Source organism: Pseudorca crassidens, chromosome 6 (genome assembly GCF_039906515.1).
Source record: "Pseudorca crassidens isolate mPseCra1 chromosome 6, mPseCra1.hap1, whole genome shotgun sequence".
NCBI classification, from domain to species: Eukaryota; Metazoa; Chordata; class Mammalia; order Artiodactyla; family Delphinidae; genus Pseudorca; species Pseudorca crassidens.
This window is the reverse complement of record NC_090301.1, coordinates 34,224,989-34,251,535: the sequence shown is the minus strand read 5'-3', so window position 1 is coordinate 34,251,535 and position 26,547 is coordinate 34,224,989. Positions and strand designations below refer to the sequence as shown.

General features: G+C 42.8%; 1 protein-coding gene across 11 annotated transcripts in view; it reads left to right on the top strand.

The window, feature by feature from the left end:
• Positions 1–3,770: 3,770 nt before the first annotated feature.
• CASP8 (caspase 8) overlaps positions 3,771–26,547 on the top strand; it is a 38,510-nt gene continuing 15,733 nt past the window's right edge. The window contains exons 1-5 of one of the 11 annotated variants that reach the window (XM_067741007.1): positions 14,020–14,260; positions 14,871–14,944; positions 15,877–15,916; positions 16,500–16,563; positions 24,771–25,105. In XM_067741007.1, the coding sequence (XP_067597108.1) occupies positions 24,804–25,105 (302 nt within the window). In that variant the 5' untranslated portion in view covers positions 14,020–14,260; positions 14,871–14,944; positions 15,877–15,916; positions 16,500–16,563; positions 24,771–24,803. Of the gene's footprint in view, positions 3,908–14,019; positions 14,261–14,870; positions 14,945–15,805; positions 15,917–16,499; positions 16,564–24,770; positions 25,106–26,547 lie in introns of those variants that run through there. The other 10 variants (XM_067741013.1, XM_067741006.1, XM_067741008.1 and 7 more) reach the window with 10 other exon arrangements.

Here is a 26,547-nt window from a genome sequence, read left to right as displayed (position 1 = left end):
ATCAAGTTCCCTCAGCTTGGGCAAGAGCGTCTGTGATAGTCACAATGTCAGGTACCACCAGCACAAGGGCAGCAGCACAGCGTTGAGCCCCCTGTAATCGATGGGAAGTTTCCAGGCACCCGAAGTTTTGTGCACTAGGCAAACAGGACTGCTGGACAGAGTCTCACACAGCACTGTGGCTTCCTTGGGCTCAGCAGTGAGGACAGTTATTTCCTTTTCTTCCCTAGGCTGCTGATACTGTTTTGGGGGTCCAAGAGCACTAAGCACTTGTAGTCAGGCAGGTTCAAGGTCTTCCACGTGCCCCAGGAAGATGACCCTAACTGCAGCAGTTCCCATCAGAGGTAGAGGGTGAAGGTGATTGGGGGTCCACATAGACAAATCATCAATACCACGAACACATTCAGTGGTGGGGGCCATAATAAGGGAGGTTTACAGGGACTCGAAGGGATCTATCCATACTCAGGTTTGGACAAAGGTCCTGGTAAGGGGGGTGGCCTCAGCCCCCAAACCAGAGCACATTGTCTGTTCGGTGCTCATCTTGGTGCCAGGGGTTGGAAGACCACAGTCACTGATGCATCAATATCTAGAAAGGCCCAAGGAGTGCAATACTTCCCCCACCATTGAAATCTAACCTCAGCATCTGGCCTCTTGTCCCCACTGGGGACAGAGAGACCTCAGCCTAACCCCCAGTCTTGTTTACTTTTGAAAGCTGAGAGGTCTGGGTAAAAGTGTCTGGGGCTCTCTGATTTATCTCTAGGTCATCAGGAGGGGTGAAAAGAATAGCACCTGCATTAGCCAAAAATCAGTCACTGTGCAGATCCAGCGAGCCGCCGGTCAAACCCCCCATGGCCTGGTACCTGCATGAGTTCCTTGGTGGGGAGCCCATCAATTTCCTCTTCTGAGACCTACTCATTGAGTAACTGGACTCAGAGACCTCTTGGGGGAAGGCCCTTTTCTGATTGTCCAGGAGACCATTTTATTTTTTTATTTTTATTTTTTTTTGCGGTACGCGGGCCTCTCACTGTTGTGGCCTCTCCCGTTGCGGAGCACAGGCTCCGGACGCGCAGGCTCAGCGGCCATGGCTCACGGGCCCAGCTGCTCCGCGGCATGTGGGATCTTCCTGGACCGGGGCACGAACCCGCGTCCCCTGCATCGGCAGGCGGACTCTCAACCACTGCGCCACCAGGGAAGCCCCAGGAGACCATTTTTGCCTCACACTTTCTGTTGATCTTTCTGTGATGCTATTTGGTGGTAGCCACTTTTTTCTGTGCCTGGGGATTTTTTAGTTAAGAAATGGACCTCATGAGGAGATTTACTTGCATTTAATAACTAGCAGGAGAAGCATCAACAAACCTAGAATTCTGAGTCTGGTTAACAATCTCATCATTGTTAGGAAATCATTGAGGAACTGTTCACAGTTCCTCAGTATAGACCCAAGGGACCACCAGGATATCCTGGCACAGCTCTGGGTTTGGAGTGAGGCATGGGTCCCAGGCTGGTCCTGCTGACCCAGCAGCTGCCCCCAGTGGTGGGTGGGGGATTCATCGCTGACACCTCCCTGTACTCGAATCAAGGGCAGTTCCCCCGCTAGCTTTCTGCTTGGCCACTCTCTTCCCAGTCCTGCTAGAAAGAGAGCAGGCTTTTCTTTTCTTGTTGTTTTCTTTTACTTTGTTCTTTTTAATCTTTGCCTTTTGGCAGCTCTGTGTTGTAGACCTCTCTAGTTCTCAGTCTGGCATATATGGGAGATGAAAAGAAAGCCAAGGGGACAAAACAGGGTGTCTTTCCTCAAATCTTCAGATCCCTCCCCAGTCTGCTTCTTCTTGGCACCCCTGAGAGCTCTTGTGTGATTGTGGAATTATTTTCAGGGTATTTAGTTGTACTTAGAGGGAAGGAATCTGTGACATTGTGTCTCAGAACTAAAAGTTCTCCCCTCATTTAAAAAATTTCATTTTTATTTTTTAATTTTTATTTTATATTGGAGTATAGTTGATTTACAATGTTGTGTTAGTTTCAGGTGTACAGCAAAGTGATTTAGTTATACATGCACATGTATCTATTCTTTTTCAAATTCTTTTCCCATTTAGGTTATTACAGAATATTGAGCAGAGTTCCCTATGCTATACAGTAGGCCCTTGTTGGTTATCTGTTTTAAATATAGTAGTGTGTATATGTCAATCTCAAACTCCCAATTTATCTCTCTACCTGACTTTTCCCTTTGGTAACTATGCTTGTTTTCATTTTTTTAAAATAATTTTTATAAATTTATTTATTTTATTTATTTATTTTTGGCTGAGTTGGGTTTTCGTTGCTGCGCACGGGCTCTCTCTAGTTGTGGTGAGTGCGGGCTACTCTTCTTCATTATGGTACATGGGCTTCTCATTGTGGTGCCTTCTCTTGTTGAGCAGCACGGGCTCTAGGTGCGTGGGCTTCAGTAGTTATGGCTCGCAGGCTCTAGAGCGCAGGCTCAGTAGTTGTGGAGCACAGGCTTAGTTGCTCCGAGGCATGTGGGATCTTCCCAGACCAGGCCTTGAACCTGTGTCCCCTGCATTGGCAGGCGGATTCTTAAACACTGTGCCACCAGGAAAGCCCAACCATGTTTGTTTTCTAAGTCTGTGAGTCTGTTTCTGTTTTTTAAATAAGTTCATTTGTATCATATTTTTTTTAGATTCCGCATATAAGCGATATCATATGATATTATTTGTCTTTCTCTCTCTGACTTACCTCACTTAGTATGATAATCTCCAGGTCCATCCATGTTGCTGCAAATGGCATTATTTTATTCTTTTAAATGGCTGAGTAATATTCCATTGAATACGACCTTATCTTTATTCATTCTTCTGTCAACAGACATTTAGGTTACTTCCATGTCTTGGCTATTGTAAACAGTGCTGCAGTGAACACTGGGGTGCATGTATCCTTTTGAACCATGTTTCTCTCCAGATATATGCTCAGGAGTGGGATTGCTGGGTCATATGGTAGCTCTATTTTTAGTTTTTTAAGGAATCGCCATACTGTTCTCCGTAGTGTCAGTACCAATTTACATTCCCACCAACAGTGTAGGAGGGTTCCTTTTTCTCCATGCCCTCTTCAGCATTTATTTTTTGTAGATTTTTTGATGATGGTCATTCTGAACAGTGTGAGGTGGTACCTAGTTGTAGTTTTGATTTGCCTTTCTCTAATAATTAGTAATGTTGAGCATCTTTTCATGTGCCTATTGCCCATCACCCCCATCATTTTAATATAAGAAAAAATTCAAACTGAATCACATCATGAGGGCTAGAACTTTTTCTGTTCCTTTCGCTGCTTTATGCCAGAACAGTATCTGGCTCAAAATAGAGTCTCTCTCTCTCCCCCCGCCCCTGTGTGTGTGCGTGTGTGTGTGTATAGACATATAAACATACATATAGACATATATATATATGCTCTCTCTCTATATATATTTAAATGAATGAATGTCTTAACTTACTAGAGTCCTAGAAGAAAAACAGTTGAGTCCCTGAATGAAAAAAAGAACATATTAAATGCACTCATTAAATGTTTGAACTGAAAGTGTTCTTAGAGATTATCTAGCCTAACTCCCTCCTTTTGGAATGTAGAAATTGGACTGAGACCTAAATTGACCAGCCCAGACTCCAGTTTGGGTACCTCACTTCCCTGACATATTCTCTCTCCTCTCCTCTGCATGACCAGTCATGAAGCCAAGACATGGAAGAGGGCGTGTCTCATTTCCTGCTCTCCTCCCCACCCTCTCACGCTGATTTGCTGAGTCTGTTCTGCCTGTGGAAATTCCAGCAGTTGTGTTCACAGGAACGCTAGAAATATATTCTTCATTTGACTTTCATTATATTTTTGAGGCGTTTCTTGGCAAGAACACATCCCAGAAAGAAGCACCTGTATTGGCCTTCTGGTAAGATTTATCTGGAATTTTAGGAAGGAACTGATTTGTTTCTGGAACGGTCTAGGCTGGTGGCCCCAGGGACGCCCAGGTGATACTTTCTTTTAATTGAATATACATACACACACACACACACACACACACACACACACACACACATATATATATATGTATGTATTACAACTTTCTTCTGAAATCAACTGAGAGCCCATTTGGGGTTGGTTGTACGTTTGGGGTTGGAGATCCTTTATCCTGGCTCTGTCTTTCCCCTCAGCTCTGCTTTGCCCCAGGGGTTGCAGGATTTCTTAGAATTCTCCTTGGCCCAACCAGTTAATGAATAACAGCCTCAATTTTTGAGGTCCAAACACCCTACTTCCTTAGTCATGGTGATTAATTCTCTCTCTTTTTCCACTGCTTAAATAATTAACAAGACAAAGAAAAGTATCCAGAACAATATAATAGGAAATGTAGGGCAAGAAAATCATGGGGAAGTTGTCAAGTTGTATGAAGGTCCTGCTTAAGGGACTCTGGTGTGTAACCAGCTTGTGCGCTGAATGAACATCCAACCAGATCTGGTGGGGATGCGGCTGACAGAAGTGGCCCGTAACGGACGATCCCAAGTGACAAAATCATCAGTTTAGGTTTTCAGCCTGAGTGTGTTTTTCAGTTAATACTCATTTCAAAACAAGATGCAAATTTTCCTTCAGAAAATCATTTGAAGGATTTCCATTTTGGAGGTGTTGATCCACAGCATCGAAGGGGCTGGGACGCAGAGGAGGCACCGTCATGATGGCTAGCGGTGGCCCTGTGTGCATTTGTTTATCATTCTAGTCATGCTGTTCTGTAACACCCCTTCTTACTAACCAGCACATCTTAGAGATTGCTCCGTATCATAACTTCTCCTGTTCCCTGCCTGCCTTTTTACTCTCTTAATGGCATCCTCTTCTGAACAGAAACTCTTAATTCTGAAACAGTCCAGCTGACCCTTTTTTTCCCCTATGGTTAGCACTTTTGGTGTCCTATTTGAGTCCATCATGAAGACATTCTCTCAGGGTTTGTTATAAAAGCATTGTTGCTTTGCTTTTCATATTTAGATTTATGATCCTCTAGATTTTGTCAAATGTTATTTCTGCACTTATTGATATAATCACACAATTTTTAAAAATCTTATTGATACGTTGGCTTACATTAATTGATTTTCAAATGTTGAACAGCTTGCGCACCTAGAATAAATCTCTGCTGGTCTTGGTGTAGAAATCTTTATACAATGTTGGATTCAATTTGCTAATATTTCGTTCAAGATTTTTGCATTCTATGTTCATGAGAGATATTGGTCTATAGTTTTACTTTGTTGTAATGCTTTTGTCTGGTTTTGCTATTAGGGTAATGCTGACCTCATAAACTGAGTTAAGAAGTAACCTCTCTGCTTCTACATCTGGAACAGATCATGAGAATTGATGTAATTGGTTTCTTCCTTAAATGTCTGGTAGAATTTGACAGTGAACCTGTCTGGGCTTGGTGCTTTCTTTTTTAGCAAATTGTTGATTCAATTAAAGGAGACCAAGGTGGTAGATAAAATGGTGCTTAAAAAAATAATAATAACACCAAAAACCCAAAATGAACTAGTATTTATTTTATTGTTTGGGCTGAACTCATTGGCCCACCAACAGAAAGTGCATTTATCTTTTTCCCTATCGCTATTTTCAATGATGATGTGAGAAATCTTCTGTGATGGCCTGACTAGACATTGGGCAGATCCCACAGCTTTCAGCTCTTTTGGTTATAAGAAGGCTATAATATTATGACTCATTTCACCTGTTAAAAATTTAGTTCAGATATTTAAAAGTTTCCATCTCAACTGAAGTCAAAGGATCCCATTACCCTCAGCTCAGGAATGAATCTTAGCTAGGGAAACATCAGTTGAGGAGGGGACTGTTGTTTCTTCTTTGTCGTTTCTCTTTACTCGCTCCATGTCTTCTGCTTCCCCCAGGCAGGCACAGGGTAGGAGGTAAAGAAGAAAGATCTTTCTGCTCAGCTGCAGATCTCTCTTGGCGGTTGGTGCCTACTGCCATGGTAGGCATCCAAGTCCTGACACATTCACCCAGATATGTGGGGAATTCCAACCTTCCCCAGCACACTTACAGTGGAGTTTTTGAGAATTAGTATAGAATCCTGCCCATCACAATCGAGATCCTAGCCCCAGGGGTGAACACCACATTATCAAGGCCCTGGCAAGCAGATCTTCTGGATGGGCTCTAATCAAGAGATTTAGAGCCAGGTAACCTTCTCATTTATCCATTTTATCCCATAAGAAAATCCTGACTCGCATCTTGTTTCCGCTCTGGCTTGTCTTGCCTGAGCAGTGGTGACATCAACAGTTTTCTTACCTTCATGTTCCAAGTGCAATGCAGGCACCATTTCCATGTTCACATTGCCCCCAGCACCAGAGATTGCAAGTGAGGCTCTCCCAAGGGCTTTCTCAAAGCATTCCGCTTCTATGGACTCACTATAATGGTCCTCTGAGCTTCTGCAGCTCATCAAGCCTCCAGCTAGGCAGTGAGATACAAGTCTCATCTTCTTTCAAGCACTTCAGTCTATTTAGGTATGTAATGAAGACTTGAACTTTGCTCAAAGAGAAGTCTGACCTTTGTCCTTGGCCTCTGGGAGGTAATCTCTATGACCTAGAAATGTTGTGCCTGATAAGAATGTCTTTGTTTACCTGGGGGCTTTGGACTATGTCAGAAAGTTTGTTTGTTTTGGGGCTGCACTGGGCAGCTGGTGGGATCTTAGTCCCCCAGCCAAGGATTGAAAGCCCCAGGCAGTGAAAGCATCAAGTCCTAACCACTGGACCATCAGGGGATTCCCCAGAAAGTTTTAAAATGTGATTTATGTTGGGGGATTTCCGTCACAGGGTATCAGCTCAACCTTCACAGGGGCTAGAGACTGAGGTCAGCATGCAGGCAGATGGCCACAGAACCCCAGTAAAGACTGGACACCAAGGCTCCAATGAGATTTCCTCAGTGGCAGTACTTAGTGTGTATCATCACACCCCAGCGCTGGGAGGGGTTAATGCTTCCCATGACTCTATGCGGAGAGGACAACTGGAAGCTCAGCTATGGAATCCTCCTGGACTCATTTTAATCTGTATCTTTTCCCTGTAATAAATCATAACTATGAGTGTAATAGCCTTCAATTATCACACCTCAGGGTGTTTTTGGGAACCTCTTGAACTTGCAGTTGGTGTGAGAAGTGAGGGTGGTTTGTGGACTGTTCCCTAACTCTGCTGTGTGTTTTCTTCTCACACCACCAAGCAATTAACTCAATTCTAAGAGGACACTGACCAGGAATTTAACTCAGTTCTGAGACTACCTACCCGGAGATAGCATCAGATCTCACAGATTACGGGTTTAGTTCCACAAGACTCCCCCCCCACCCCATAACTTTGCAATAGGTATATTTTCTCTTTTCCCTGCTCACTAGGACTCTGTAGACAAGCATAAGTCCATTCCTCTGCCACTGGATCCAGTCTCACCTAAATTTCAGTTCTCCTTCTGCCCTGATCCTCTCTCAAGGAACTCCGTCTTCTGCTCCTGTAGACTCTACAGGATGGGGTGGAAAGTGTCAAAAAAACCCGGTGTGGATATCAGTTGTAATGGTACCTGGGATTTGCTTTAATCAGGTATGGTGAGATACGCAGACATGGAAATGACTGTCTTGAGGAATTTTATACTCGCAGATCCCAGGAGAAGGGGCACACCATGCAGGACCACATGCGAAAGCATCAGTTGGTCAGGAGGCAGATGATGTGGAGGGGAAATGTGGGCAAGAGCCTTCATTGTGGTTTCTGTGGGAAGGAATTGATGAGGCAGGGCAATCAGGCTTAGGTTGGGTTAGTCTGCATCATTTCAGTGGGCTCTGGGTTGTAGGGGGTGCCCCTAGTTTTCTGGTACATGTCTCTAGAGTGCAGGGGAATAGTGTCCCAGAGTGTAAAATCTTGATGAAGGAGGTGGTTGGGGGTAGGGACTCTGGATTGGTTGATCTGCATTTGAAAGCCTCGCTGGCCGGCCTGGTGTGTGTTCTTTCTAGGAATGAAACACCTGGGGAGGGGCAGTCTCTCCAGGATGAGCAAGGCCTCAAGATGTCGAAGCACTGAAAGTACAAAATAAAAGACATGATTAATACACTGTCTTTTATTACTCCCACCAGAGTGTGGCTAGCATTTTCTCTTTAGTATATAGGGATACAGTTGTCCTTAACTGTTGAGATTTAGCTGAAATGCTGAGCCACCAGGAAAATTTCATTCATCATCCTTGCACAAAAGAGAGTGAGAAACAAGAAGGAGACCATGCCTCTCTGCTCTGTCACTGGGATGACTCTTGACGCTGTAGAGGAGGAAAACATTTTTCTCTGTACCCTCCTAAGCTCTTTACCTCAGACCCTGCAAATTATACTGACAAAAGCCAGATGAACAAGAGAAAAACAGTTTATTATGCATGCAAACACATCAAGTGGGAGAAACCTCAGTGATTCGGAACTCAAAAGGGTGGTTAGAACTGGGGCTTATATAGCATCTAAGCAACGAACAATAAATATGCAGAGAAGTGACAAGACAAAGGTAATAAAGGGTTGAGGCTTCCAAGAGTGATAAACTTTGGCAAGGTAAATATATTGGGCAAACTACATTTGTTCATGCAGGTCCATCTTGGTGCAGACTTTCTTCTTCATGGCCATAAAACTTCCCTGGGAGAAGGATTCATGGCAGTCTTCATTTCTCAGAATCTGCTACTTTTAGTCAGATAAGGGATGCTACAAAAGGCTTCTTTCTGTATCTGCTGGTTCTCATTTGCCTCCAAATCAAAATAATCTTTAAGCATATTCGGAGTCTCTACAACGTGTTGCGTCAGATGAGGGATGACTCATTCTCTCAGAAACTGGAAGTTTGTATCATAATGTTGTAAAGCACAAAACAGTTAACTTTATAACCTAACTTTTGTGTCTACCCATGAACTTTTCTTTTCATTTTGTGAAACATAAACAATCACTGGGCACTTAATCAATGTTTGTTTAATCATGAATGAATATAGGTTTTATCAACACCTCTAAGGTGTTCATTGGAATGACTATTATCTGCGCTCTTTGGCTTAATCTCCTTCTGAATACCTTTAGAGAGGCAAAAAAAAAAAAAAAAAAAAAAAGGAAAAAGAAAACGAGAAAGTCTGATTTGGAGCATTTATAACCGGAGACCCAGTCCTAAAACCTGGCCCTTTTACTCCCTGGCCAACTGCCCCTGCCTGTGAGTGAATCCAACAGCCTGGCTCCCAGGGTCAGCCTCAGGTACAACATGCCATTTTTTTCTCTTCAACTTGTTCTGAGGAACCCCAGTGGGTTTGCAGAGACACTGGCTAAAATGCACATTGTCCCAAGCAGTGTTAAACTAGCTTAGAAGCACTGAGCAGTAATAAAGAGGACAGAGGCCGTTCATAAGTACTAATGTAGAAAGAGCTACAAGATAGAGTTAGATGAAAAAATGATAGAATACACACACATGCACACAATGTTTAAACAAATATACAAATAATTAGTGCAAAAATTAAAGTCAATGCAGACATATGTTTGCTTTTCCTTTTGTGTAGACTATCACAAGAAAGATAAATAAGAAACTGTACTAACCCTCCTACTACATCATTTTGTTTCAGGGTCTGTTGAAAGCTGGAGTCAGTAGGAATCCAAGTGAGCCTGGGAGGACACTTCTGGGGGAAGAAAAAATGTCCTATCCAGGGAAGACACCAAATACACATTTTGCCACTTGGCTGTCTCACCTGGGCTTACCTGTACCTGCAAGTTAGTTGTGCTACTACTGAGAACGGGTGTATTGTAATTATTTTTACTAATAGCTTTGAGGAAAAAAATCATTACCCAATTCTTGAAATCCTTTTTGAACTGAGAAAGAATGAAATGAATTTCCCTTGCAGAAGTTGAGGAGTGACTTCTTCTTCTTCTTTTTTTAAAAAATAAATTTATTTATTTATTTATTTTTGGCTGCATTGGGTCTTCGTTGCTGTGCGCGGGCTTTCTCCAGTTGTGGTGAGTGGCGGCTACTCTTCCTTGTGGTGCATGGGCTTCTCATTGCAGTGGCTTCTCTTGTTGTGGAGCATGGGCTCTAGGTGCGTGGGCTTCATTAGTTGTGGCACGTGGGCTCAGTAGTTGTGGCTCGCGGGCTCTAGAGCACAGGCTGAGTAGTTGTGGCGCACGGGCTTAGTTGCTCCGCGGCATGTGGGATCTTCCCAGACCAGGGCTCAAACCCGTGTTCCCTGCGTTGGCAGGTGGATTCTTAACTACCATGCCACCAGGGAAGTCCCGAGGAGTGACTTCTTTTAAAAGGGAAAAAATATATGTGTTTCAGGGAATAATCCTCCCATCTTTTGATTTTTTTAAAAAGAAGGAGTCACTAGTGCTGCATGCAGATAGAGTAGCTGGGTAGTCCCAGCTCAGTCACTTCACCTTTCTGGCCTTTGGTGTTCTAAATGTCTTAGTAACACCTGCTCTGCCTGCTTTAGACTAAAAAATTGTGCTCACTAATGAGATAAATGAGATAAAGTAGGGAGAACACTTTAAAACTGCATCGTGCTACAAACTACTGTATATAAAATAAACAACAAGGTCCTACTGTATAGCACAGGGAACTATATTCAATATCCTGTGATAAACCATAATGGAAAAGAATATTAAAAAGTATATATATATGAATCACTTTGCTGTACACCAGAAACTAACACAACATTGTAAACCAACTATACTTCAAAAAAAAAAAAAACAGTGGCTCTTGGATGATAGGAATGATAGCACAACAATATGAATGTACTTAATGCCACTGAAATGTACACTTAAATATGGTTAGAATGGTAAATTTTATGTTATGGATATTTTATCATAATAAAAAAAATTTAATGGCTCTTGACATTTGTCCTTAGGGTTTGAGGTACTGAGAAATTGTTCCCAAGAAATGGCTTCTGGGGGTGGGCATAGAGTGTAGCTGGAACTTGGAGGACTTTCACCTTGACTGTGCTCAGACCTCCAAGAAAATATTTAAAAAGCTAAGTTGATGACATAAATATTGCATCATAGCCCAACAGTTACCTCAATTTCTTCCTTTCTAGATCAGTGGGATGGGTTCTTGTTTGCAGTAGGATCTTTTGTGGAAGTAGAGGGGGCAGTTTCCAGCACCCACCAAATTGCAGAATATACACTTCGGGTCAGTGATGTAAACTCTTCATCTACCTGCTCATGACTGTCTAGTCATCTCAATACCAAAACAAAAATCAAAGACTTCAAAGCCTAGCTGTTAAAAACTTCTAGAGAATTGGCCGAGTCTCTTCCCACATGGCCGGGAGGAGATGAAATAGATGGATTGGAATGCAGTCTCCTTTCCCTCACCATTGCCTTCAGGATTCTAAGGTCAAGCCAAGGCCAGCTTGAGGAAGGGGGAGGAGGGGCCCAATAGAATGCACGTACCAGACCACCCGGCCTGTGGGTCAGTTGTATACAACTTAATAGAGAAGTAACCAACAAAACAGCATGCTTGTTCAGGGGATTTTTGTTTCACTGTCAGTATTTGTCCTTGATTTGTCCTTGACTAATGTCCTGTGGTTCAAGTCCAGATCAATGGGACTGGTGTGTTCCAGCCAGCTGAAAGGAGGTTTAGTCACTCTTGGCTTTCTTAGGGAAATGTACAGGTCCAAATCTGATTTCAGCAGATTAGTAGACATGAGCCTCTGGAGCAGGCCATCAGGTGGGAGCTGAGATTCAGGAGGGTGGAAACCTCTCGGCACTTAAGTCCAAACAGGCTGTCCTGGGCTTCCCTGGTGGCGCAGTGGTTGAGAGTCCGCTTGCCGATGCAGGGGACACGGGTTCGTGCACCGGTCCGGGAAGATCCCACATGCCGCGGAGCGACTGGGCCCGTGAGCCATGGCCTCTGAGCCTGCGCGTCCGGAGCCTGTGCTCCATAACGGGAGAGGCCACAGCAGTGAGAGGCCCGCGTACCACAAAAAAAAGAAAAAAAAAAAAACAACAGGCTGTCCTCACCCTGCACTGGGCAGGGACCAGCTCCCTTATGTTCCGCTGAACTGCAACGCCTCCAGGTTTTCCAGCTTCCCCAGGACTAAAGACCAGGTACATTATTCATTTCGATGTAAATAATCAAGCAGACGTATAGCTCAAGAAGGAGGCAAGAAACTGGTTAGAGCAAGTAAATTAATATTGATCCTAGAAGATCACAAAAGGAATTTAACCAACTTCAGGTTCACAATTCACTTGTTGATTATTCATCTTCCTTTTTAAAAAGATCTAAGACTGGGAGAGCCTAGGATCAATACCTTACAAAGGACACATCAAAGCCCTGAGACTCCCCCATTCCTCCTCAGTATGGCCCCCTGGAGGCCTGCTGTGGGTCATCCATTTCTGCCAGGCTGGGGGCTGGGGGATGGACGTAAACTCTCAAGTGAGACAATCTTGGCATCCTGTGTTGGCCGTGCAGTTGGTCAGCTGATTGACACTGAACTTAGTTTCCTCATCTGTACAATGTGACTAATAATTCGTAGCCATCTTACAGACATTGTGAGCTTATGTAACACAGTGGTAGTGAGTATTTACTGAGAACTGTCAAAGGTCCAGGCATCCCTTTAAGTGCTCAGTCTGGTTTACCTCCTGTAATTCTGCTCAGGTAGGAATTCCAAAGCTGGGGCCCGAAGACTGGTATTTGTTTTAAACCTCCTCAGTTAACCCTCAGATCAGTCAAGTTGAGAACCGTGGGTGTGTATTAATGTTCAGACACTGATTAACCTCTCAGGGTCTTAGAGAGGCACACAAAACTCACTCTGCCACTCACTAGCTGAAGGTACTTGTCCAAGTCTTTCGCCTCTCCAAACCTCAGTTTCGTCACTCAGATGGGAACATCCACTTCTGAGAATTGTTCAGAAGGTGAAATGAGCCAGTGTGGGTGGCTGTGCCTTGCACACATAATGTTTATTCAATATTAGCTGGTGTCATTAGGCGGACTCCTTTTTCATAGGTGACCTTGTGACCTCTGTGCATAGGTCATTATCTTAGTTTAAATTTACTGCTCTTCCACCCACATGGTTCATTTCAAATCCTAAATGCTGGGGAAGGGGAGATAGTGTGTTACGGTGGGAAAATCCTTGTTTTTGGTCCAACGGGACTGAGTTCGAATTTGGGTATTCATTTGAGCCTCTGTTTCTTCATCCATGACATGGGAGAACAATCCTCTACTTTGCTGGGGGAATTAGAGATAATTGATGTAAAGGTACAACATATAGGTATTGTATAATTTTTGGTGTTTTTGTTATAAAATGTACAAGGTGTAAAAACAAAAAGGCAGAAAACCTTTAAAAAAATTCAAACAGGAAACGGAGGCAGAGGGTGGGAAGGGGATGGAAGATGAAGAAAAGCTGGGGAGGTTTGGGGGCTCAGGGTCCTGGGGGACAGATCTCCGCATTACCACCACTCCAGGCTCGGCACTGGACAGGTACCGGTCACTAAGGCACAGCACTGGCCAGGGACTGTTACCCTTGCTTAGGGCTGGGCCAGACCCACATCCCCTTTTGTGCAGGATCTCCCCAAATCTCAGCAAGACATCTGCTTCGACCCAAGAAGAGCTCTTGCCAGATGATATGGGGGGCTGGTCCATGGCTTCAGTGCTGAGATTTGGGCCACAGAATAGAGGAATAATTCCTCTCCCCAGACCCCTTTCAAGGAGGAATGGCATTTTTACTTGCCACAGACAGTCTCAAATCTGTCTTTAAAAATTATAGGCCTTATATACACTAAATGTAGTGAGTATACAGCTTCCTGGTTTTTAGTTTGCATCGGTTCCTTTAAATAAGAAACATTTTCTGTTCGAGTGAATCACCTCTGTTTTCCAGTTTTCAAAGTCAATTTTATTCTCTAGTTCTCTCTGTTCAGGAATTTTCTTTCTCTCTTACTGAAGACCAGATTTTGCCCTTCTGCCGGAGGGCAATGGTTTCACAGGTTCTCTTTCTTTTATCTCGCGATGTTTCAAAGCCCTGCTGAATTCGTTAGTAAATTCTGAATGTGGAGAGGAGAGAAACAGGAAGTGAGTCTGCTGGGACAGGCAGAAAAGCCTGGTTGAGTGATCGAAAGTAAAAGAAAACTTCTTCCGGGAGGCCTTTCCAACCCCACCTCCTTCCTCCCCCTCCCCCTTGCCTCGTTACAAGGGATTTTTCTCCGGTTGTGAGAACCCGCCTCAGTCATTGGAACGTGTGAAGTTAGGCAGTCTAGGGGTCTTGGCATCGGGAGCTTGGTGACTGTGATGTTGCCAGGGTGGAGCAGGTGAGTGTCTGGTGCAGAAGTGGCTTCTGGATACCACGTTGCCCACTCAAGGGGCAGATCAGACCTGCGGAGTGGAGTCACCTCTGGGTCCTGCTAGGGGCCCAGATCTTGGACTGGGTTTCTCTCTGAACCACAACCACTGACTTTGCTACTTTTTAACTCTGAGGAATCTCCAATTCCTCTGCTGCCTCAAATATAGACACACTGTCTCTCTCCTGCTGGATTACTTTGGAAATTCTACAAGACTTTATTTACCTACTTATGTTTAAATTATTTTCTGTTTGGCCTGGGGCAGAGGGTTAAGTTAATCACCCTGTCAGATCCCTATTCCCTGTAGCCCTTGGTCTCTAAGGCTTACGGGGCCGGTCTCCCCTGCCCTGTTCTAGGTACTTTCTTTGATTTCCCCACTCCCACCCTATCTCCTACCCTCCCAAAGACGACCCTCTAAATCTTTTGATACATATCCTTGAATTGTTCTGTATCTTTGCAAAATGTGTCCTTGTTTTGTGTGTGTACGCTACTTTTTAAACTGTGTGATCAGGAACAAGAAAGTAATTTCTCTGTACCTCTGTTTCCTCATCATTAAATGGGATTAACACTCCCTCATGAGGTGGCTGTGAAGATTTAAGTTGATAACAACAGCATGAGCCAATTAGGACAGTGACTGGCACTACTAAGTATCCAGTAAGTGTTAGCAATTATTATTACGTATTAGTATTATTTGTATTGTATTTTGCTTGTTCCGTTTCTGACTTTTTTTGTTTTTCAAGTAAGCACTGTATTTTAAGTTCTGTGTAATTTGCCAGGTCCCACTTTGTAACCACTACTTATTATTCCATGATGGACAGTCTCCCAATCCTATATAAGGACTATAGGAGAACTTGCCCACCAATCTTTAGCCTGATCCAGCTTGCAAACCTTTGCCATTCTGATAGGTACAAAGTAGGGAGCTCGTTGCTTTATTTTGGCACTTCCCAGCTTACTCATGAGTCTGAGCGTCATTCGTACACTTCGGCCATCTGAGTATCCCTGTCAAGGAACCCTGTGTCCATATCCATTGTCGTTCTCCAGGGTTTCTTTTCCTCGTTGATTTGCAGGAAACCTTTGTATGTTCTAGATATTGCTACTCCTGTGGCATATCCTGGGAACGGGCATGAAATATTCGGTCTCTGCCTTTGAGAAGCTCACAGCCTCGGACAGGAACCAGCCATAAAACAGCAGGATGAAAGCTGAGTGTATGCTCAGGAAGCCACAGGAAAGAGTCAGGGAGCACATCCTGGGCTAGGATTTAGCCATTAACAGGATTTCATTCTGTCACTGTGCTCTCACTCAGAGTTCTCGGGGCAGAGTCGAGGTAGCAAAGGGCACAATGGGACCACGGCACCCTTCCCTAGCCCTCTGCAGGTGGAGGGGCACTTTCAGACATCTCATTAATCCTCTCAGCCGTGAGCTCTGCCCTCTGAAAGCTAATATTCCATTTGGGGAAAGAAAAAAGGCAGTTTCAAAGAAGAGAGGTGTTTGATTTTTTTTTTTTTCTCTCTCTAGTTTTATCATCAGAAAACATTTCAACTGACTGAGAGCAAAAAGACAGGGCTAATGTGTGCTTTGTTCTCCAGGGCCAGTCCATGGTGAGGGCCCCAGGATTTGTCTTTTTTGGTGAGCTTGACTGGGCCTTTTGGGAGGAAGGACTATGATTCTAGTCTTTTCGGGGCTGCTGAGGCTGGGGTCTTGTGGCCTCGGGGTCATGGAAGTGATCGCGTATGTGAGTGTAGATGGGGAAACCAGGAGAGTTTCTGTGAGGGTCGGCAGACCCTCTGAGAGCTGTGGTGAGGGCCCTGCAGTTTACAGATCCCAAGACCACTCAGGAGTGCTCAGTGAATATTACTGAATGAAACCATTAAAGTCTTCATAATGAGCCCCTAAAAATCTGTAAATTCCTGCAATATGAAAAGAAAGGGTTCTTAGCTATCATCCAGTTCAAACTGTCTCCTGTTGGAGTGTGGTAAGGAGGCCCCGAAGAGAAACTGACCCGTCCAAAGTCACACAGCCCGAGCCAAAGCTCAGGTGGCCAGGGTCCCCTCCCGGCACCTGCCTCCTCTTCCACAGGCTCCCTCTTAGCGATCTAGACGGGGGTGCTGCCTGGAGGCCGGCTTACCTCACTAGTGACTCAGGAGTTTCGAAAACAGGAAGTAAGTGAGCTGTGCTGTAGGTTCTTCATTTGACTTCATTCTTTTCTTAGATGTGCCAGGAGAGAGAGGCCTGTGAAGCGGCTGCCGCTGTGAGGCTTCTGGGACTTGCCTCTGGTAAGGTTGGACGGGCTTTTAGAGAGGAAAGTTTTTGATTCTAGAATTTTCTAGGCTACTGAGGGTGGGATCTGGTGGCCTCGGGGCTCATGGGGTGATCCTTGTATATGAGTGTAGATGCGGAAACCAGGAGAGTTAGCAGTGCTTCCCAGGGCTGTAGTGAGGGCCCACGGGTCCCTCCAGCTTCGGTTGATGCATTTCTGATTTTGGGGGGGAATACTCCAAGTTCAGTTATCTGTACAGATGCCTCATCCTTGTGCCGAGTTGTCAAAGAATAGAAACCAAAACTCAACTCTCAACTGTCTTTGCTGCTATAGTTTACCAATCTGCCGACACTCAGACCACCAGTATAAACACACACGTACACACAAACAGACACACACATAAACAGAAATAGTGCTAAGAACTCAATTATTTATTTATTTATTTATTTATTTTGAGACATTAAAAGGGCACAGGACAGTACCAGGAATAATATAATGGCAAGCATCGACTGATAATCAGTACTTGTGGGGTTAAGCGTTTATAGGTGGAGTTATAAATTCCTTCAGTTTGGCTGGCTCTGAGTTTTGTCGTGATTTGAACACCTTTCCTGGGCTGTGTGATAGCCCTGGCTGGGACCCTGCAGCGGAGAGTGTTTGTGTGCAGGGGGGACACCTGGCAGGTTCTGGGGGAACCCCAATTGGGGGTGGTCATCCTGGACTGGAGGGAGTAGTCACCCTATTGCTTAGGGGTTTGGGCCTGAGAGCGGCTTTCCAGTACTCTCAAGCTTTGAACGAGGTAACGGATTTTTGTCTCAGAAGAGTAATGCAAATTTTGGGTTTATTTTCTCTAGCTTTGAGGTAGTTTTCCGTATCACCAAAAGAGCTAAGAGGTTGCTAGAATGTCGCTAGAAGGATTGTTTGTGATTAGATGAGATTTATTTGCAATTTAATTGTGGCACAAAAGGCAGTGCTTATTTGGGACTCTGGGGTGAGGTGCTGAGGTCTAAATCCGGGCTCCAGCATGTACCGGCTTGGTTTGTAAGGTTCTGACCCTCTCTTTGCTCTTGTAGATTTGTTAAGAACTCTTGTTTCTGTGTTTTGGGGGTTTCTTTAGTCTTTTAAAATTTTAAGTAATTCATAATCTTTAAAAATATTTTGATTATGTGTCTTTCTTCATTAAATTCCTTCACTGGCTTCCAACTGGAATCAGAATAAATTCTAAATCCTTGCAGGGTCTGTCATTGAGACCCTTGAGTGAGATGCTCAAACCTGGGCCTGACGCCTCTCAATAGCTTATTTCTGAACTGATTTTTCACAATAGTAAAATGAGGATGATAATAGCAACTTCTTCAGAGGATTGCAGTAAGTGAGACAAGAAAAATATTTTTATGTTTATATGGTTATATGTTATAAACACACATCATAATATAAAAATTTATATCAAAATACTTTGGGGCACACATTTATTATAAAAATATTAGATATACTTACATATCATAGAATACAAATATATTTATATTGATTTATCATTGTTATATAATTGGAAATAAAAGAAAAATTCTGGAGGGCTTTCCATTTCCACCCCCTCTTCCACCTTGTATGCAATATAAACCAATATATTCAAATTTATCTTCAAATTTATATATTCAGCATATGTATATGCACACACATTATATATGTATATATATGTGAACATGTGAATAAAATGGGAAAAAACCCACCAAATTTGACCCCAAAATTACTTCTAAGTTTTTCTAAGTGATTTTTCTTTTTCTTTTAAAAGTTCTCTAAGGAATAAATGTTACTTTTACTATTTTAGGATGAGAAAAATACAACAATGAATATTCTCCTTAAAATATTACTCTAACAAAGTTTCTAGCTCATGAGCACATGCAGTTAAACCCAGGGCCCATAAAAAAAGAAGTGCCTCTTGGTCCCTGTTCCTATAGAGCCAGAACCTAGAGGTGGCCCGTTGTTAACCGTATAAAATCTAGAGCAGGTAACAGTGCTTCCCAGGCACTACGATCAAAGAGATGTGTGACCTATACAAACAAAGACAATATTATACCACAATGTGTTCTGGAAAAAGCTGGGTCAGAAAAGAAGCCTTGCCAACACTTTCCCTACTAAGTGTCCATTTTAATATGATGCAAAAATAATTTAGAAAGCATTGTCAGGCTATTGCAAAGATAATGAAACGAGTGAGGTGAACTGGCCATAGAGGACAGGAGCCCATCATGTTATATCCAAATTCACGTCATCCTGGCCTTGGATTGGAATTTTTTGTATACTGTCAGAAAATGCTATTGAATATGTAACAAAAGCCTTAAAAATCTTTATTCCTTTTGTCTCAGTAATCCTATCTCTAGGAAATTATTCTAATAAAATAATCGGAGGTATACATGGAGATTTGCATTTTAAGATCATCCTAAATGTAATCAGAGACTGGTTAGATAAATTCTTGCCCATTCATATGATTAGATGCCTTACAGATTTAAAAATCCATGCTGTAGAAGAAAAAATAAAGACATCAAGATGCACTTATAGTATTATCAGTGGAAAAGTCCACGTATACCTCAGAAATATGGTGTTTAAATATGAGGGAAAATATATATGCGTAAAATATTCGGTAGGAAGGACAGTAAGATTATTAGGCGTTTATCTTTGTTTTTTATTTTACTTTAATTTTTTAAAAGTTGAAGTATAGTTGATTTACAATGTTGTGTTAATTTCTGCTATACAGCAAAGTGATTCAGTAATACATATATATACATTCTTTTTTTAATATTCTCTTCCATTATGGTTTGTCATAGGATATTGAATATAGGTCTCCATGCTATGCATAAACACTTACATCTGTTAACCCAACCTCTGACTACATCCCCGCCCCAACCCCCTCCCCCTCGGCAACCACAGGTCTGTTTCTGTTTCAGATAGATTCATTTATGTCATATTTTAGATTCCACATATAAGTGATATCGTATGGTATTTTTCGTCCTCTTTCTGACTTACTTCACTTAGTATGATAATCTCTAGTTGCATCCATGTTGCTGCAAATGGCGTTATTTCATTCTTTTTTATAGCTGAGTAATATTTCATTGTATATATGTACCACATCTTCTTTATCCATTTCTCTGTCAATGGATATTTAGGTTGCTTCCATGTCTTGGCTATTGTGAATAGTGCTGCTATGAACATAGGGGTGCAGGTATCTCTTTGGATTAGAGTTTTGTCTAGATATATGTCCAGGAGTGGGATTGCTGGATCATATGGTAATTCTATTTTTAGTTTTCTGAGGAACCTCCATACTGTTTTCCATAGTGACTTTACCAACTTACATTTCCACCAACAGTGTAGGAGGGTGCCCTTTTCTTCACACTCTTTCCAGCATTTGTTATTTGTAGAGTTTTTAATGATGGCCATTCTGATCAGTGTGAGGTGATACCTCACTGTAGTTTTTATTTGCATCTCTCTAATAATTAACGATGTTGAGCATCTTTTCAAATGTGACTATTGGCCATTTGTCTTTCTTCTTTGGAGAAACGTCTCTTTGGGTCTTCTGCCTATTTTTTGACTTGGTTGTTTTTTTGTTGTTGATTTTATGAGCTGTTTATATATTCTGGAAATTAAGCCCTTGTCAGTTGCATCATTTGCAAATATTTTCTCCCATTCTGTAGGTTGTCTTTTCATTTCGTTTTTGGTTTCCTTTGCTGTGCAAAAGCTTGTAAGTTTGATTAGGTCCCATTTGTTAATTTTTGTTTTTATTTCTATTGCCTTGGGAGAGTGACCTAAGAAAATATTGGTATGATTTACATCAGAGAATGTTTTGATTAGGCATTTTATCTTTGGATGATAGAATTATAGGTAATTTTTATTCTCCTTTTTATCTTTCCTGTATTTTCTAAAAGGAATACAATAAGCATTGTTATCATTAGAAAGAAAATAATTGCAGAGGGGAAAAAAAGGAGATTCTGCTTTCATTTGATTCTTTGGTTGATTTTATTCTGTAAAATGATATTTTAGCAATGGTTAGAACTTATTGGAAGATTTAAGGACACTGGACCTAATGGTTTTAAACAGGGCTGGACCCAGTTCTGATCCTTTCCAGTTTCATATACTGGAATAAAAATAGTTATTTAAATAGAGATTTTAATTTAAGTACATGTATATTTAGGGTAATAAAATGGTAAAGATTTACACAGTGCAAAGAGTATAGAATGTAAAGCAAGTCTCTTCCTGTCCACCCCCCAGACTTCTAGCTCCTCTCCTCTCAGGCAACCACTGAAGCAGCTTCCTGTGTATTTTCTTCAAAGATCTGTGAATACAAATCTAGGCACTTTATGAGTTTGGTATGTCTCTTTCCAGAATTTCCTTATCTTTTATTTTCTGCTTTAATATATATGTCTGTAATCACTGAAAATCTAATTATGTTGTTTGAGTTATTTCTAAAAAGTAGATGTATGATTTTGGTTATATTGCAACTTGCTATTTTCACTGTCATAATAACATATCTTGAATATCTATCCATTTTAATTTCAGAAGTTGGAGTGCATTTTCTTAACTGCTGCATAATATTCTGTAGGATGACTATGCTTTAGTTAATTTAGCCATTCCTTTATTGGAGGACATTTGGGATGTTTCTGGTTGTTCAGGGTTATATATCGGTCTGTGGTGAGACTCCATGTACAAACCCTGTTGAGCACGTGTGTGTCTATGGAGTGTGATTTAAGGAATGAACTTGCTAGTTTGTTCCCTTGAATGTCTAGAGGTTTTGTTTGTTGAACTTTGAACATATGCTTTTAGGTGCAGCCCAAATAGTTAAGGTATCTTTCCTATATAAAAGTATTTTCATGATAATTGATTGCTTTTGCAGTGAATAATCTAGGCTCTGCAGCCTTTGTGAATCCAGTGTAAAACAAGATGTATCTTTCTAAGACACTGTCCCTCCAGTTTCCTAATCAAGAAAACTTGTCTAAACAATAATGTCAGCTCTAGATTAAAAGGGAGAAAAAAAGTTTTGCCCATAATTCCAGTTCTAAGAAGGAAATAATCAGAGGTGTGCACAGGATATATGAAAACACCTCTCAGTGAAATATTATTTTTAATAGTAAAGGAACAGAAAATTGCTTAAAATGAATTTTGATATCTCCACATGCTGGAAATCAAGAAATATTAAAAATATGCCAAAGAAGAATATTTATGGTAAGGATAAATGTTCATTCTAAATATTAAGTGGGTATAAAAAAAATACAGATGTACACGCTTGGATGTGCAACCTGATTCTAAGTTTTATATAAATGTGTATTTGTGTGTATGTGATGTATGATAATGATAACCATGTTATAATTTATTGCATTTTCAATTTTTACCGGAAAAAAAACCACCCCAGTGTTCTGTAATCAGGATTGGGGGGAAGTAATCAGGATTGTTTTTTTAAAAAAATACTGTTTTATTTTATTTTAATTAATTAATTAATTATTTTTATTTTTGGCTGCATTGGGTCTTCGTTGCTGTGCATGGGCTTTCTCTAGTTGCAGCGAGTGAGGGCTACTCTTTGTTGCGGTGCGAGGGCTTCTCATTGTGGTGGCTTCTCTTGTTACAGAGCACGGGCTCTAGGTGCACGGGCTTCAGTAGTTGTGGCACGAGGGCTCAGTAGTTGTGGCTTATGGGCTCTAGAGTGCAGGTTCAGTAGTTGTGGTGCATGGGCTTAGTTGCTCTGCAGCATGTGATATCTTCCCGGACCAGGGCTCGAACCCGTGTCCCCTGTGTTGGCAGGCAGATTCTTAACTTCTGTGTCACCAGGGAAGTCCCAGGAAAGGTGTTTTTAAAAAGAAAAACTAAAAGCTTCAAAGTCTTTTGGGCCACTTTTAAAAAATATTAAAGTTTACCATAATGTTTCTATTTTAACATCAGAGATACAAAATACACAGGTCCTGGTTCACGCCATCACCCCTCAAGTGATAGTCAGGATTTGTGGTTTCATCCGAGAATGTCAGTGAATGCAGGGAGCTTAAAAATTTAGGAGCCTTGGGGCTTCCCTGGTGGCTCAGTGGTTGAGAGTCCACACGCCGATGCAGGGGACACGGGTTCATGCCCCGGTCCGGGAGGATCCCACATGCCGTGAAGTGGCTGGGCCCGTGAGCCATGGCCACTGAGCCTGCGCGTCCGGAGCCTGTGCTCCATAACAGGAAAGGCCACAACAGTGAGAGGCCCGCGTACCGCAAAAAAAAAAAAAAAAAAAATTTAGGAGCCTTGTTTCAGGGAGGAAAGAGGTCCAAACAGGTTAAGGTTATTTGAGTAGAAAGTGCCCAGGGGCACAGAGTCTGTGGGAGCAAGCAAATGATGAAGCTGGACGAGAAGTTAAAGGTTTTCTAGTTCAGGGTTTGCAGATGGTAGCCCTGAAGTAAGGGAGCATCTGAGTAAGCCTTCAAGGAAGAGTTCTTCAACGTTGAAGAGGTGGAAAATCACTGCTTCCAGATGAATTTTCCAGGGAGGAAGTGGGAAAACCAGGAGGGTAAGAGAAGTGTTCAGGTCACATGCCCGGTGGTGTCCGGCCCCACAGCCAATGTCTTTCCTTCTTTCAGGTGAACACGTCTTTGTTTGTTAGTTGCTGGTCGTTACTCTAAAAGCACGATAGGTGTTGTATACTCACAACACTTCAGGAGATATTGCTCTTTTGATCCCACCTTACCGAGGAGGAATCTCACCCTTGTAGGCTGTGAGCTGCCCAGGCCTGGGCCAGTGCCCCAGCTGGGTTCTGGTCCAAGTTCTTTCGGACCCCGCAGCCCCAGACTCTGAACCACCGCACTGCCTGCCTCTCCGACAGTCAGCTGCAGGTGAGATTCCTGGCTTTGACAGTGGCCCTGTAGCCCGCCCTGGGGATCCAGGTCCCAGTTTCGTTCCTATGATGTACCTGATACAAACCCTGCTCCAAGGGCTCCTGTACCATGAACATGGGCCTATCAGAGCAGGGGAGGTGAGGGAGAAATTGGCCAAGGTGACTCAAGGGGCTCGAGAAACCCCAGACCTGGGGCTGCTTGTGTGAAGGTTGTCTGGGGTTTCCTGAAACACTGCCCTCTCTTTTTTTTTTTTTTTTTTTTGCGGTACGCGGGCCTCTCACTGTTGTGGCCTCTCCCGTTATGGAGCACAGGCTCCGGACGCGCAGGCTCAGCGGCCATGGCTCACGGGCCCAGCCGCTCCGTGGCATGTGGGGTCTTCGCAGACCGGGGCACGAACCCGTGTCCCCTGCATCCGCAGGCGGACTCTCAACCACTGCGCCACCAGGGAAGCCCCCCTCTTTTTTTTTTACCTGCTCAAACATGTAAGTATGTGAAAATACCCCATAATCTGATTTAGAGACTGTTTGTGTTGAAAGGCTGATTGAGTTCTCTTGGTTCCGTTTCCAGTCTTGGGGTCTTGACCAGCTGTGGGTGCCTGTCCTGAGGCCCTTGGGGGAGAGCACTGCATCATGTCCTCCTGCCACCATTGTTTCCATTAGACCACATGACTTCTCCCACCTCGAACCCTTCCAATCTGTCCTCCACACTTTATTTTATTTTTTTAATTTAATTTTTATTTTATATTGGAGTAGTTTCTGGTGTGAAGCAAAGTGATTCAGTTATACATCTACATATGTCCCCCACACTTTAAATGTTAATCCCTAATTGGATGACGTCACGCTCATGTTTACAATCCTTTCTTGGTTTCTCATTATATCCAGGAGAGAGCCTGACCCCCTTGACCCCATCATATGAGGCCCTTTATAACAGTTCCCGGCCACAGCTCCATCCCTTTGTCTCACCACTCCCTCTCCCAGACCCTTCATGGTTACTTTATTGAGCTCCCTTTGCCTGCCTGAACTGACTTGAACATTCTTGCCTCCAACTTTTGCATAAATTATTTCCTTCAAAAATTGTCCTTCACCATCTCCTCCCCAGAGGTGACTTCCCTCCAGGAAGCCCTTCTCCCAGGCTGAGTTAAGGCTCTTTCCTCTATATTTCTACTGTGCCCTGGTCACAGCTCTCTGACCACTGGCTAGTTTGTAAATCTACCTTCCAAAAACAGTAAGCTACTTGAGAGTGGGAACCTGTTTGTTCGTTTTCTTGCCTGTATCCACAGCATGATGTCTGGCATATAGTAGATGTAATAGCATTTGATGAAGGAACAAATCAGTAAGTGGTAGTTTTCTTCCTCATCTGAACATAACATTGTATTTTAACCTAGGTAACAACTACATTCTCCTAACGCTTGATCAGCATGAATTTCAACAGATGTCTGTATAATATTGGGGAACAGCTGGGCAGTGAAGACCTGGCTGCCCTCAAGTTCCTGAGCCTGGACTACATTCCACATAGGAAGCAGGAACCCATCAAGGATGCCTTGGTGCTATTCCAGAGGCTCCAGGAAAAGAGAATGTTGGAGGAAAGCAACCTGTCCTTCTTGAAGGAGCTGCTTTTCCGAATGAATAGACTGGATCTGCTCACCTACCTGGACACCAATGAGGAGGAGATGGAGAGGGAGCTTCAGATGCCGGGCAGGGCCCAGATCTCTGCCTATAGGTGGGGAGAACCTCCATGGTGTGGAGCTGGGACGTGTGGGTTGAACGGGCACATCTTTATGGGCAGGGCTGATGCTGTTTGTAGGTTGTCAGTATGGTGTGACTTTGGAGCCTTTGGGAAGATGTCCCACCACAGTCAGATTAAGAAATTTAGAGACTTTATGTAGAATTCAGAGAAAAATATGCTAAAACCATAAAATAAAATTTTCTTTCCAAGGTGAAACATTACCTATAGGTATGCCAAAATCCAAATAGACACTTTTTAAACGTTCTAACTCTCTCTCTCTCTGTTACGTATCTGTTATCTTGATGCCTCTGCCTCTGATGCCCATACCATGCACTTCTTTGCCTATTATTGAATAAAGCATCGCTACTTCCCACCTGAGACGCCCTTCCACCTACTTTTGGATGACTATGAAATTCTCAGTAGGGTTTTAGGCTTGTATTCCATACCTTAAGACTTTTGTTACCAAGTTCTTAAGTGAGCTGTGTGTTGCCAGTCATTCTGGATTGGCCAGGCCAGACCCCCGCAATGAGTGCTTTTTTTTTTTTAGGGTATAAGATAACCATTTTTAATCTATGCCTGGCCATCTGGAAACCCCCATTGTAATAACCGACCATTGTAAGGTTAAACAGCTTCCACAGTTTTACTTCATAAGCCATCCTGTAACGCTCAATGACTGCTTAATCCCTGTGACCCCAGATGCTGTCAGAACAGCAGTGACTTGGGCTGTCTGTCCTGCCAAAGGCTTAACACAGTAGAGAAGTTAATTCCTTATAGTTCTGGAGGCTAGAGGCTAAAATTGAGGTGTCAACAGGATTGATTCCTTTTTAGAGGCTCTGAGGGAGAATCTGTTTCATGATCCTCTCCTAGCTTCAGGTAGTTGCAGGCAGTCCTTGGTGTTCCTTGTCTTACGGATGCATCACTTCAATCTCTGCCTCTTTCTTCACCTTGTCTTCTCCGCTGTGTATCTGTGTCTTAATTTCTCTCTTCTTTTAAAGACACCAACCATTGGATTAGGGCCACCCTAATCTAGTATGATCTTATCTTGGCAAGATTACATTCACAAAGACCCTTTTCCCAAGTAAAGTCACTTTTACACGTTCCAAGTGGATGTGAATTTGGAAGGAGAGTGGGGAAGGATACTATTCAATACTGGGTAACTTTGGTTCAATAGAATTGTGAAGTCCTTGTAATGAATTTTTTTTCATTAAAGGATCAATTAATCATAAAAACAACAGCCCCATAATTAGGAAAGCTAGAGGGCCTCATCTTGTGTCCCCTGTCTTGGTCTTTTGAAGGTTGCACTCCTGCCATGTGAGCAAAGACAAGGCAACTTCCAGTGCAGACAATGACATGGGCCTCTCTGTTGGAGGGTTATGAGTGTCTAACAAGGGCAGGATCTGTCTGTTAAAATCTTCAACATGTTAACTTGGGAACAA